Raw genomic sequence first — 15,013 nt, 5'->3', positions numbered from 1 at the left:
CAAGTTAGTTTAAAATAAACAGTGTTGATTACTAAAACAGAGATATAATGAATTCTTTGAAAGATCCTATAATGTTTTAAGATCAGGGTTTTGTAAACATCCCCCTCTACGAAAGCTGTGCTTTTTACACGAACACTTTCGTTCCTTTTTTTCCTTTTTTTTAAAAGAAAAAAGAGCATGTGTACGTAACTTATGCAAGAGTGCAGAATTTTTGTTACTTACAGAACTTAAAACACGTAAAGCAAAAATTCAGTAAGCAGCAGTGGTGTCATTCAAATAATTTCAACAACCGGTTCTGTAACTAGTATAGGAACTTGATTCAGTAATTATACATTGCTATATGATTATATTAATGTGTATTTATAGATTCTTGCAATGATACTAGTAATAACTGAATAGGATTGTCATGAAGCATTCTTATATTCATATTTTGTTAGTACAACTTCGTAAACGATATGATAAAATTGCACGTCGTTTAATTTCCTGATCAGATGCAAATTTTTTCGATATAACTAAAATAGATATTTCTTTCGGTCTTTGAAACACAGCAGCACCACCTGTGTGAGTATAAAAGAAATCACCAAGAACACCATTTCGGGTATCGGTGGTATGGGTCATCACAACGCAAAATTTGCGTTTTCTCTGTCTCTCGCTCGCTCTTGGGTGTTTATAACACCCAGTAATATGTTCACGGGCAATGATGACTTAAAAGAATCTAATGTTAGTATGTTCTTACTCTGCACAATAACTCGGGAATGAAAGCTAATGTCCGTTCTGTTTTATGCAATATACAGTTAGAACAATTATCTCAGTTGGGTTCGTTAGTGGGGTCAATCTATTAATATCTTCCCGGTAACTGTGACTTTAACGGTGGTTATCCATATCCCATTTTCTACTACTGGAGCTAAAGATGTACCATTGTAGAGTGCTAGAGGTTACAGATCAAACCGTTAGATGGCAACAAACATCCTACAGCGATTGACATCTATCACACGAAACTGGAACTTCTGGCTGATATTTTTTTTTTTTTTACTGTCTTTAGGTGCGTTTATTACTATTATTTACTTATAACAAACTATTTTGAATCTGAAAACCGATTTTGGTAATGATTATAAAACAATAAACTGTATGACATCGAAAATCTGCAGATAGGGTCATAATCAGTGGTGTACACAGTTCATCATGGGGGTTTAAACTCCTAAGTGTATATCCTTTCAGGATCCACGCTATTTTCGAATACATATTTCAATATAGTAAATGTTTACTTTTCCACAATATTTTATTAAAAGGGGGTAGGTGTTAAAACCCGAAACAAACCTTGCGAATGCCATTGGTGATACATAATACAACAAAGATCTCAGAGGAAAGCTAATTCACTGTCAAAGCTTATTTTAACATATTGAAACAATCTGATTCAATTAACAAAGTTAAAAAGAAGTAAAAAAAAATAAATAAAAATAAATAAATAAACAAGATGGGCATACTGACCTGTGATTGTTCCGAAGAGCATCATTTTCTTTAGTCAAGTTGTCAATTTTCGTTTGCCAGTCCATAAGGTTGACACACTGACTCGCTGCCTCTTGTAAGTTCGCAATTACTCCCAAAACCTTCTTGTGTTTATCATCCATTTCGGTTTTCAACTTTTGCAGCCCAATAATGTGTTTCTCACTGATAAGGACAAGCGTTTCTACAAAATAGACAATAGTAGGAGTTATAGATTGACTAGAATGAAGCAGGAAATTACTTTCACTTACTAATTCAAATAAGTTACAGACAGAATAGTGAGGTGATATATTTATTATGTATCTCCCCCCTCCAAAAAAAAAAAAAAAAAAGTTGGATTTTGATCCTACAGACAGAAAAGTGATAACACGAAGCAAGACATACCTGCAAAATTAGGAACAATTTCTATCAGCAATAGTGCTCCCCACGAGGCGAGAAGTATATCTTCAAAATTCGAGATGAAACTAGAAACATGACAATTTCACGACACTACCTCACCCAAATCTTAGAACTCAAACACGTGACTGTGTGAACACGATGAAGAACATGTATGAACGTTCAGAGATACGCACATCATTACACAACATACTACAATAATAAATACGAGCTCGTACTAACTGAACTTGCGCTTCTATACAGAGCATCATTCTAATATGAGTATTAATGTCCTTCCCATTTCTCACTACATCCATACCAGTTCCTTTACAGACGTAAGTAAAGGACAGGAGGACTCATACCGAAAGTGAACTGCTATAGGCAAATATACAGGGTGACGCAGTTAAAAGTAGCCTGCATCCCCTTTGAATGCGAATGCAAATTTCGACTTCTGAAATTGGGTAAACAGCTACAAGAATGGCAGTTATCGATTGCTATTTCTTCAAGAATCGACATACAAGAATTAACGATTGTTGGCATTCTTCGGTCAGCATTTCAGTTTATTTCATTAGTGAAGTTAGACGTTTCTCTTTGCGGTCTGCAAATACTGACGCAAATCTCGGGGGGATGAGGGAGACATGTCCCCTCTAATCTTGAAACTAGAGGAGGTTGTCCCCCCAATAATCCGATTTGATATTTGTTTTTTGAAAATGAAAAATGAAATTTTTGAGTCCCACGCTTATGCCGGTTAGGCTAAAGGAGACGGTGATGATGAGAGATGAAGGAAATGGTGGAATGAAGAGAGTGGGAGGAAACGGGAGAACCCCGAGAAAAGCCACGCACACTGTGTTTGTTCACCACAAAGTTCACTTGGCGGGAGCAGGGTTTGAACCCGAGCCCCCTAGCACCAGAGGTGGTTTTTTTCTTTTTGAAAAAATGTGATGATTTGTGTCCGATTGCCACAAAGGAAAGTGAGATGAAATTGATGTCCCCCCAGAATAAGCCTCAAATCTGTCCGCCTCCCAATGTTGATGACAACTCTGCTCCCTGATCCTCCACAGGATTGTTTTTCAACTTTACAATTATTTTGAGCATCGCTAACAAAAAAAGTCTTACTTGCCCCCCCCCCCCTCCCCATGTTGAAGACAGATTTACGCCGCTGTCTGCAAAACGACTTTCTCGATAGAAGAAAGAATTGAAATTGTGAAAACATGTGAAAGCAGGTTCGATTAAGGAAATATAGGAACTGAAAGACAACATTAGCCATGAAGTTGCCGCCATAGATATCCGAACTTAACGCGGGTGTATCTGAATATGCTTACACGTGCAGAGCTGTGTATTGATGTTGCTGGAGGTCACTTTCGTTGTCTTCCATAAATGTATTTTTCACTCTATTTTTCATTGTAAATAAGTGGTAAGTCCATTTCGGCTCTTCGTTTCTGTTGATTTCACTGCATTTCCTTTATTCTTACACGGGCTACTTTTATCTGCCAGCCTGTATAAATGTAACATTTTAACCTTTATTTTACGGCTGTCAGTACACTGCCAGAATAGTAAATCCGTTCTTTCCCGCGTGGCACTGTACTGACACAGGCGAAATGTTTACTTTGACCCGCGAGCACACACATTTTTTTTTTAACTGATGTGCCTTATTGTATGAAGAGATAGTCCATAGTGAAAGGAATCAAAAACGTTGGTTCTCAACCGGTGTGCTCGCGGGTCAAAGTAGACCTTTCGCCTGTGTCAGTACAGTGCCACGCGGGAAAGAACGGATTTACTATTCTGGCAGTGTACTGACAAGCCGTAAAGTAAACGTTAATGTGTAGAATCTAGACACTAGATGTTAGGGGGAGTTTGTGGCAGAGTTGGCGTGGGTCAATGAAAACTTGACCCACGACCCACAACCCACCGTGATCCACGACCCACCACCCACCATGAACCACTCTCATCCACTTTGACCTACTCTCACCAAAATCCATCGTCATCAACTCTGAACACGATCCACGGCCTCTTCTGTACTGACTAAAGAGTTTACACTTGTAATAAAACAAGACTGTGAAATTGTCACTAATCGGAGTTTGAATTTCTAGTCAATCGCTCAAGCACCACTCTGTTACAATAACGGTGGATCTGACCTTTACGATATAAAATGGTAAAGTGTTTGTCAGTGAGGAAATTGAAACACTTCGAGGTGAGGGGGAAATTAGTGTGTGCCTAAAATATACTTGTACTAAGAGAGTATTCTTGCAAGTGTTAATTTCTGAACGCATTCCACAAGAAACTTCTATTCGCAGGAAAGTACCCCTGTACAATATGGAAAAGGTTATGGTTTCTCAGTTCATAGTATTTTTCTCACAAAAGACTTGAAAAACCAGTTGTTCATAGGGTATAAAGGTGCTCAGGTACCCTATGTGAGAGCATCTCCATAAAGTATGCTCATAATTGTAATTTGTGTAATCACTAAAACACCACGTTAAATTTAAGTTACAAATATGCATAATTGCAATTATTATGAATATTTATTCAAAAGTAGTTTACCTAAAGCAAAGAAGAGAGTTACTAAAAAGTAGGTACAAAGTTGAATAACACAAATAAGCCATTAGTAATACAAGCATACATTTTCCGTAACTCGTAATTTTCCACCTTAAAACAAATCTGAAATCGGATTTATTTCCTGTTGGTAACTTTTTGGCGTTAAATCATCCGCAGTGGAATGATGTCCATCCTTCAGCCAAGAAATAACTAGCTTGTCTACTTTGAGCTTGTCTAGCGGCGGGCCATTAACATTGATGAGCAACAAGTTAGACAATGTTTGAGCACTTAATCTATTTATAATATCAGTCATCTGTAAATTCATAAGGGGAAATCCCCGTTCGCACTCTGTCGTGGAAATTGATAATACTTCTACCCGATTTCTGCAACTTCTCATCGACAATCTACTTGTTAGATTTAAGTCTGATAACGGTTTTTCTCGGTCAGTTTTGAAATACTCAGCAAGAAGTATCATCTCCTTATCATCATACAACATCTTTTCCATATCGACCATGTCAGTTGGCAATGTCGACCCATGTAGAACAGAAACTTCATCTACCACGCCTTTGATAGGGAATCTTGTGAATAAATTATCAATTAAAGCCTGATAAACTGACGATTTCTTATTTGTTTATAAATTTATTTTTTGCAATTACACATGAAGGTTTGATACCATTACCAAGCTCCCTCCCCCGTCTAGAAAGCGAAAGGGAACGAGGTTTCTGGAAAGTATTCAGAGGTGAATGGGAATTTCCCACCTTCTTTAACTTCAATTACCACACTGTTGTTTGCCATGTGCCAAATTACGATGAATTTCAATTAAATTATCATAGTATAATTATTTCCTTGTTGACTTATCAATACTTTTCAGTGGAAAAAAGGATGAAATTTCAAAGTTCCAAATCAAAGTAAGTAGACCAACGTAAAGGGAAAAAAAGTGTAAAATTTTCCATACAATTATGCGTACAATCCAAACTTCAAATTTCCGTGTAATTAAGCTTACAGTACAAATTTTATGCCTATTTTTCTCACAACTTTATGGGTTGATTGCCCTGTGCTGTGAACCCTCCATATAATAAACATAAGCTTCAGCAATTATTATAGCAGAAAGCAATGGATATATGAAGCCAAGCACTGTATTTTTTGTTTCTGATTTTTTTCTGAAATAACATCGATCGTTTTCGATCATTTTTACAAACCAACTCACTACCAATTTTCCATATATAGAAAGTGCCCCCCCCCCCATAAAGGAGCATTTAAAAAAATGCTAGGACACATTCTGTTTATTTTCAATAAAGAATTAATACACTGAATTTCAGCTCCGTAAGTTTAACGGCTTGCGAGATACTATTTTTTTTCGCAAAAATTCGGATCCTCACTACCTCCTTAGGATATTATGCATTATAATAAAAGCAATATAACATCCAAATTTGGATTAAGGCCTAACTATATACCAAAAGTAATTTCATCTGACTTTGCAATTTGACCGTGATGATCAGGCACACATAGTTACATTCATTTTTTTTAATAAATTTGTTTATATATTACAGTGATTCAAAAATGTATTTTTTCCAGTAGTTAGCTCTAAAAGCCCACAGGTCTCGAAAGCCAAGTTGTAGTGTAACTCCTATTGCTATTAAAAATATCGATATCCAAAAGTGCATGTTCTTTTTCACTTGGTTAGATATACTCACATCAGGTAAGTAGGCAGAAACAAGTGGAAAAGAAAGGGAAATGAAGGTCTTGAAAGTAAAACGGAGACAAATTTACCAGTCTTCAGAAGATACTCTCTACAATGCAGTGAGCAGAGAGGGTCGGTAGATCATACTGAGTCGGTGGGTCGCAGTCGGTCACGGTGGGTGGTGGGTCACAGTGGGTCATGGTGGGTGGTGGGTCGCAGTGGGTCATGGTGGGTGGTGGGTCACATGCTGACCAACGACCCACTGACCCACTCAGAAAACTTGACCCACTGACCCACTCCATCTCTGGTTTGTGGCAAACTTGGAGAAGTGATAGATGATGTCAGACGAAACTTTTTTTTTTTTCCCTTATAAATGCATATTCGAGTATGTCTCATTGCGGCTCTGCAGGCACTTGAAGTTGCCAGCATGCAATACATATTGTTATTGAGATTAGAGCAAAGTGCCTGCCATGTTCGTCAACCCGCTATACATAGCTCTTGTACAGGTTACATAGCATAAAGATACTATCTTGATATTTGCGCGGTGGAATTGAACACAAATAGAAAAATCTTACAAGTAAGGGACCATATGGTTGTCGCGCAAATCAGATGCAGACATACGCCATCTGATTCAGCATGAAAAGATATGGAGAACACAGAAATTTAAGGTGCTAAGGGCCATAGGGAGCGGAGCAAGGAAAGAGGAAACATTGAATGTCGGCAAAATTGAAGAAAGTCAGGAATGACGGGAAAAGTTAATTTCTTGCAAACAGGGAAAGAAAGTCAACCAAAAGAACGAAACTAAACATAACAAGGGCATCAAGGACGAAAAAAGATCATAATCACGGTTGCCATTCGGACCGCAGTGTTGCCAGCGATGCATAAAATTAATATGGAAGGTATAGCACAGTATAGCAATTCATGCACAAGGAAGAATATTAGTAACACAAAAGACAATTGAAAAGATTCTGTACACGTGCGTAAAAAGGTTTAACGATAGTCATGAGTGAATAATGTACATGAGATAGGACAAATATAGATATGAAAGTGAAGGGGGTACACATGATAACACAGAAACGAAAGTGTTTGGGAGCATCGTTCCATGATGATGATGATCGGTGTTCTGCCCGAAGGCAGGTTTTGACCTGGAGGTCCCTGGGCTCGATGAACCCATGGTGGTTTGCTATTGCCTTCCATGGGATGATAATGACGTATAAAGGACGGGAGCTACAGTTTAACGAGGGATCCGAACCTTTTGTGTCTCCACCGGGAATCGAACCCGGAACCCCTTGAATATAAAGACGCGTGTGACCAGCTTGCTTTCATCCGCTGTGCTCACTGCGAGAAATGTTTGTGTGTTGACCACGCATTCATTCGTGATCTTCACGTCAACTGCAATTAAACTACAAATGGTGCGTACTGTTCTCTATTTTCTTCCATTTGCATTCACGCAGGTGTAATATTCACTCACGACTACGTTCAACCTTTTTACGCACGTGTACAGAGTCTTTTCAATTGTCTTTTGTGTTACTAATATTTTTCCTTGTGCATGAATTGCTATACTGTGCTATATCTTTCATATTAATGTTATGCAGCGCTGGCAACACTGCGGTCCGAATGGCAATCCTGATTATGATCTTTCTTCGTCCTTGATGCCCTTGTTATGTTTACTTTCTTTCTTTTGGTTGACTTTCTTTCCTTGTTTGCACGAAATTAACTTTTCCCGTCATTCCTGACTTTCTTTAATTTTGCCGACATTCAATGTTTCCGCTTTCCTCGTTCCGCGCCCTATGGCCCTTAGCACCTTAAATTTCTGTGTTCTCCATATCTTTTCATGCTGAATCAGATGGCGTATGTCTGCATCTGATTTGCGCGACAAACATATGGTCCCTTACTTGTTAGAATGACTAAGAATAAGATCAGAACTCGGGGCATTCCGATTAGCTACTAGTATACCCTTCTCGGTATATCAGAGGAATCTGTAACGATGGGAAGCGTAAAGAAAACACAGTACCTTCTTAGCAATTATCTAGTGCAGGCTCCACCACATTTCAGCTTCCTTGATTTGAGAGCTCATAGGCCGAAATGGTGGGGCCGCGCCGATTGAGTAGCTAAATGTCAAGCGAAAAACCTAGTCTTATTAACGAAATCCATTGTGTTTGAATCTCGCCGATAGCCTTGCTGATTTCTATTAATCCAGATTGTGCCCCAGTTTCACAAGCAAACTGAGGTGATACTTCTAATGTCTAGACCTTGCCCCAACTTCTTATCGAAACATGCTTTCAATTTTGCGTTTTTAGAAGTTTAAGATGTTTATACTTTAATAATAATAATAATAATAATAATAATAATAATAATAATAATAATAATAATAATAATAATAATAATGGAAATTTCATAATACATAAACCTATTGATTGGTCTAGTTGGTTTAAAATTTTCTTTCAGTGCCAAGGCTGTATGAGATGGGACCAATTAGTAATTGTAATGATGCAAATCAAGTGTAAAATAATAAATAAATACTGTTTAACGTGGAAACCAAGCCTAGTTTTTTTGTGCCCGAGACAAATATTCCTACCAGGAATCGAAAATTGTCTTACGCGCACAGAAAGCACTTACCTCCACTTTTTTTTTTTTTTTTTTTTTTTTTTTTTTTTTTTTTTTGGAATGGAGGTTTCTTCACATAAAAAACCTTTTTTTCTTTTGCGGGTTGAACAAAACGAAAATTTTAGCTTTTTTGACACTGTAATGCGCCGCTATTATCGACCTGAGCTACAGCGCATTACATGATATATAATATGGATCTTGGTCCGTATTATAAGATCTAAATTTTAAAATATGCACTTTTCGAGATCAACAAAATAGATATTCTAGAAAGTAAAAATGGAATGTTGACTAGATATATAACGAAGATAGTGTGTAAATCTTTATTTGGTAATGTATATGTTGAATATGGATATGTAAACTATTTAGACTTTGGATCTAAACATCGATGATGAACTAATTGTATAATTAGTATTATTTACATTTGTTTTGTAATCTAAATATAGATGTAAAACCAGCAACCAGACGAAGTAGAGTACAATTTTATGGAATCGTGTGTGTATATGTATTAAGAAGATATTTTGGAATTCAATGTTACAGCCATGACGAATTATTGATATATATATATATATATATATATATATATATATATATATATATATATATATATATAATAGAAGATATAGATAAATATATTGATGATGATGATGTAAGATATTTATGATATGTAATTGGAAACAAATAGCTGTTAAGAAGATTTCTGAAGTAAAGTATTAATTAAATGTGCATATGTGATTTCTTGAAAAGTTGCATCACGTCGGTACTGGTCAAGTTTAGGTACATCTAATATAAGGTAACCGAGGAGGTTTCAACTGTGGAAGTGTCTACGTCAGTTCCCGAACCAATAAATAATCAATTTAAAACATATGAAACACACTTTTACATCAACCTGAAGGATGGTGAGAGTAGGGCATTTCAATTCCTTATGATTTTCCTACTCAAATGCCATTGGTTTCCTGCAGTGAATTTTACAACTTAGAAAGAATATTACAATAACAATACAAACATTATTTCTTCCTTATAAGCACATCTAAGAATACATAGATTATCTGTAGCCATCATATTTAAAAATAAAATAAACATCGGACAGCTCCAAAATAAACAATATCTTTCGGATCTTTAACGATTTTGAGCAACAAAGTAAAATATGTAGATAATGTTGCTACCACTCCCAAATTTACCGGTATTAGCCATGACTTCCAAGAATTTATATTTACGAACATAGTCAAAGTGGTTGTCAGCCTCCTAGGATGTCTCTACTTCCGTCTTATTGTGTGTTATAGAAGAAAAATCTCGTCCAGTTCTTTACCAGGAGGTGATGTGCCTAAGATCGATGACACATTCCCGCGCTGGATGGCGATGCTGATACGTTGGATTAGAAAGAGTCTTTACAATATTCATTACTTATGAGTTCTATGCTCAGTTTGAGGTTGGCTATATTTATTGCTTTTAGAACTCGCATTTCATTCATGGCCAGTAATTATGAGTTATGTAACCCAACATACCACATGCTTCATGTTGGTAGTCTAACTACCTTACAAAGCACACGAAAGTTATATCTTGATTTATGTTTTACTTGCCTAAACTCAAACTAGAACACACGAAAAAAGTATCATAAACTAAGGAACAAACTCATATTTATTTTGGTATAGAACTTCGCGTACACATCATTCTCCGTGAGAGAAATGCTTTATTCTAAGCTTCAGATATTCTATTAGAACCTAATTAAGTTTACAAAATTAAAGCCAAAAACGGCCACTTTAGATATGATGTTAGTTTAACGGTAGTAAAAGTACATTATTTACAGAATTTATTCTTTCTTTAGTGTTATATAGTGTCAGCACATTTGAAATACATAATCTGAGTATAGGATCTTAAACCTTCTGCCGCTCGAATTTTAACGACCTCAATAAATATTATGTATATAGGTAGATAGATAAATTTGTTCCGCGTAACCTCCTACATAAAATATCTTTAGTTCCAAAAACGTATCTTACTGAAGTTTTAGTTTATGCACAAATACTACCTAAATGATAATTTTGCTTCACTAAGTCTAACTACTACATTTTCAGAACAGTTCTTGCCAACATTACTGAAATTTCACTAAACATTTTTGTCTCAGGACATTAAACGCAGAGACGGTATGTTTTATTATGATTTTGACTCGACATACCGCCTATCTAGATGTTGAAATACAGTGACGGTATGTTGTCCCAAAGATAGCATTTCTATTTACATAATGACTGAAAACAATTGGAGAGCTTTAGTTACGGAGTAAGGGGGCATGGAGAGACCTTGATCCCCGTCAACAACTTTCTGAAAAAAAAAAATTTAAAATATCCCCTTATGTTGTATTATGGAAAATTGTACAAGAAAATCCTCAAAAACCAAGTTTTGATATTAACAATTTCTTGCGGGAAAACTCCCGGACCCCCCACTCAAATGAGGGTATTTCAAATCTCTCTAAGATCCTCCCCCAGAGCAGACAACTCCTAAATACGCCCATGCTCAAAACACGACATTTATATGAATTAAAACCAGAAGACATACATACATACGAAAGAAACAATTTAATACGGCAAATCACAACATCAACTAGATGAACTTCTTTGAAGACACTTCATTTTAAAAACAAAAGAAAGGAAAAAGATAAAAATATCGGTATTGTCAACTTAGAAATTATTTCTACATAAGAAATATTTTTTTACGTACAAAGCTATTCGTCAATTCCTGTATATAAAAATGGATTTATCTATTTGATGCATCTATCTACTCTTTTGTGACGGTATGTCTTGATCCCTGAAAAAACAGAGGCGGTATGCCTTCATCACTGAAAAACCAGAGGCGGTATGCCATACCACCGCATACCGTCTCACTTCGACCACTGCTAACAGCTCTACAAACAATTCGTTTGAATTAGAAAACCCACTGCGTAAATCGATTTTCACCTTTTGTTTCACATCAAGTGACCGATTATGGGTGAATATTTAACTTCTCATATTTTATTTCTTCAGAATTTTTTTTTTTTTTTTTTTTTTAATATTGCAATGAGAAAACAAATGTGGAACTTAGCTATTTCTTCATTAAAGTTGAAATGTTCAGAAAAGCCCAAAATTTTCCGTGGGGAAAAAACTTCGTTAGCAGTTTTTTTTTTTCATTGCATCTCTAGCTATTTCCATACCATAAACGATAAAACTAACCGTTGAACTAACTAACCACTTGGATTTTTTTTGAAGTTGTTGTATTTCGATTAAATAGCTTCATTCAATTGTGTCTGGAATTTTATTAGTAAATAGGGTTACAAAATTATGATGATAAAAAATCACAGACAATCTATATCGTAGTCCTCGAGTCTTAATTTACTTGTACTCGATCTCTGAATCCCGTCACTCCTTTCAATATACAGAAAGTTATCGATGCTTGGGATAAGTGATTGAGCAGCAAATAATATCTTTGCAGATTTTAGGCCCTTATTCCTCTTTTAAAGATAGAAAGTCCAAGCGTCCTACCGGTAGGACATAGCATCCTACAGGTAGTAAGCACACAAACTATGAAAGTGGATGCTTTTCCGTACTGCCAGTAGGGTGTAATTGAGTTCCCAGATAGGAGATATAGATAATCTCTAGTGAAAACCTAAGTGATTCAATTGAACGTGAATGTTCCGTCGTTATCAGCTTTGAAGCCAGGTTCCTTGTAGAACACATGACTAAGTGTGCTTTATTATATTATATTTTATACAACCTCTGTTCGGGAAGTTCGGTGAATGTGTGTATATTTCGAATGGATTGTTGCCTTACCTGAAACCGCAGTTACTGTTCTTCGAAGTCATCCCCGTTGATGGCAATGCCCTTCTGAGAAGGACTGTACAAGTCCTGGAAACCCTTAGCATACTCGTTTTTAAGGATTGCCTTCATCTGGATTATAACGTGAAGTTGGATGTCCGAAATGTTCGGAAACTTTTGACCTTTCAAGGCTGACTTCAATTTGGAGAACAAGAAAAAGTCCGGGGGAGACAAGTCTGATGAGTAGGGTGGGTGATTGAGTGATACAACTCCCCTGTTGGCCAGGAATTGATGCACCAGAATAGCAGTGTGTCACCGGGCATTGTCGTACAGCAGGGTCCAGTCGCCTTGTTTGGCGTACCCACTTGATCCGTTGCAGGAGATGTTTCAGAATTTCCACGTACAAGCGGCACTTAACGTGATGCCCTCAGAAATGAATTCTTCACCGATGAGACCCTCAGAGTCGACGAACACCGCACGCATTTTCTTGATGCGGTATCTTTCACTTCGCACCTTCTTCCTTTAGGCGACCCTGACCCCGCCTTCGGAGTCATACCTCAGGCACCAGGTTTCGTCATCCGTGACGATAGTTTTCAGCAAATTTGGGTCTCGATCTGCCATGTCGATGAGGTCTCCATAGGCGTCACACCGAAGTTGCATATGTTCCGGCGTCAAAGTGTGAGTCACGAGTCGGGAATGATTCTTGCGTTTACCCAAATCCTGGGTCACTACGAAGTGGGAGTCTCACGACCAATTCCTAGTTCCTCCGCTGTCATTCGCACTGTCACATGACGATCCTGGACCAAAAATTCTTTCACTTTCTGTACCTTGTGCGGGGCGCGTGCCGTTACAGTCCGCCACTTCGGTGTCCCGTCCTTCTCGGAAACGTTTAAGCTACTTATAAACGCACTTCAAGGTGCCAGCACATTCTTCGTAAACTGTTGTCAGGATTTCATGAGTCTGATTCGCTGATTTTCCAAGTTTGAAACGGAGCAACATAGTTGTTCGCTGCTCCATTTTTGGTATCCGTTTTTGGTTTCGACCAGTGATGCCAATTCCGTCAGAGCCGTTTTCCCTTCACAAGCTTCGGAATTTCCCTTTTCCGGACAAAATTTCCCTTCATCCAAACCGTTCAAGTACTGTATTTAGTAAACGTATTTTTAATTGTTTTCACTTCCACCCCCTCACCCCAATCTTATAACCACATACAAGCAGATACCTGACAGCCTTCCTTTGAGCTTACGCAGAGTTTGAACTTGATTTGTTGTTTAGGTATCTAATGGGGCGTTTACACTTAGTCGATTTGCGTTCGATTTAGTTGAATTGACGTTACTTTCAACTTAATCGACCGTGTAAACGGGAGTTCAACTTAATCGCTTGTTGATCGAAAGCGACAAATCGACTAGCAATTGAATTGAAAGACGTTCTATTTTCTGTGGTCGATTCTATTTTCTTCTGCTACAACACCGCAAATTGTACCAATTACTTTTTGCTAGGACATCTTTAAAATTGCCAGTCGATTTTGAATCGACCAGAGGAGAGCGAGTCGACAAGCAGCATTCAATTTCGGTTGAAACAATTGAACACATCCATCGATCTGATTCGGCCTAGTTGCTTCGATTTAGTCGCAAATGCAGTGAGTCGATTTAGCCGTGCGACTAAATCGACCAAGTGTAAACGCCCCATAAGGCGTCGCGATAGAGAAAGGGAAAGAAAATGGAAAGGTGTAGGCTAGGACCTATGTTAAAGCTGCAATCTCTGCATTTGCCTGGTGTGACTGAGGAAAAACCCTATAAATATCCCGGTGAGGACGGACAACCTAAATAAATCATAAAAAATATAAAATAAATGTTATGTAAATTTAATTTTTATCCTAGATATCATGATAGATTTTAATATTAATGGAAAATAAGGTACAAAGAAAATATTAAGTATATATTTGGTATGTACTTACTTAAGAACAGCACTCCCATATTTACTGAAATGAACACGAACAAAGAAAACTCTAGCTGCTACTGTCCTTGGCTGTACACAAGGAATGTTCGTAAGCACAATACAAACTAAATCAAAGTTTAGAGATGCGGAATTCTTAAGAATTTATAATTCTGTGCGCACAGTCACCAGAAAATTTGTAAACTTACACAAACACACATACACTAATGACCCAGTATTCGCCCATATATACATATTTACATTCACAATACGCAGATTTTCTTCTCTTACATCGATTAATCCTCTTCACAATCAATTTTCTGGTTGTGAAAAACAACTTCTGATTGGGAAAACCAAACTGTTATAATAGTTGGAGTGATAATTTTATTGAGAAATATTTCGTCTTATTGCATTGCATTAAATTCAGTAATGGGAAGATTGATTTTGATAAAATATTTTAAATAAGCATTGTTGTAATGTTTCGAATTTAACTGAATATGTTGATCGATGTGTAATGTTGATAAATATTAACGAATGCAAAGCAAGATAACTTATGAGAATTTATGTGAAATATGTGCAACGGATTATGTTTGGAACAAATAGC

General features: G+C 37.0%; 1 protein-coding gene across 2 annotated transcripts in view; it reads right to left on the bottom strand.

The window, feature by feature from the left end:
- Positions 1-15,013, bottom strand: part of LOC145668685 (uncharacterized) — a 742,633-nt gene that overhangs the window by 227,043 nt on the left and 500,577 nt on the right. For both annotated transcript variants that reach the window (XM_081736754.1, XM_081736755.1), the window contains exon 18: positions 1,489-1,687. In XM_081736754.1, the coding sequence (XP_081592880.1) occupies positions 1,489-1,687 (199 nt within the window). The remainder of the gene's footprint in view (positions 1-1,488; positions 1,688-15,013) is intronic.

This window comes from Thermobia domestica, chromosome 13 (assembly GCF_964235325.1).
Source record: "Thermobia domestica chromosome 13, izTheDome1.hap1.1, whole genome shotgun sequence".
Taxonomy (NCBI): Eukaryota; Metazoa; Arthropoda; class Insecta; order Zygentoma; family Lepismatidae; genus Thermobia; species Thermobia domestica.
The sequence above is the reverse complement of the archived record's forward strand: the minus strand, read 5'-3'. Positions and strand labels throughout refer to the sequence as shown.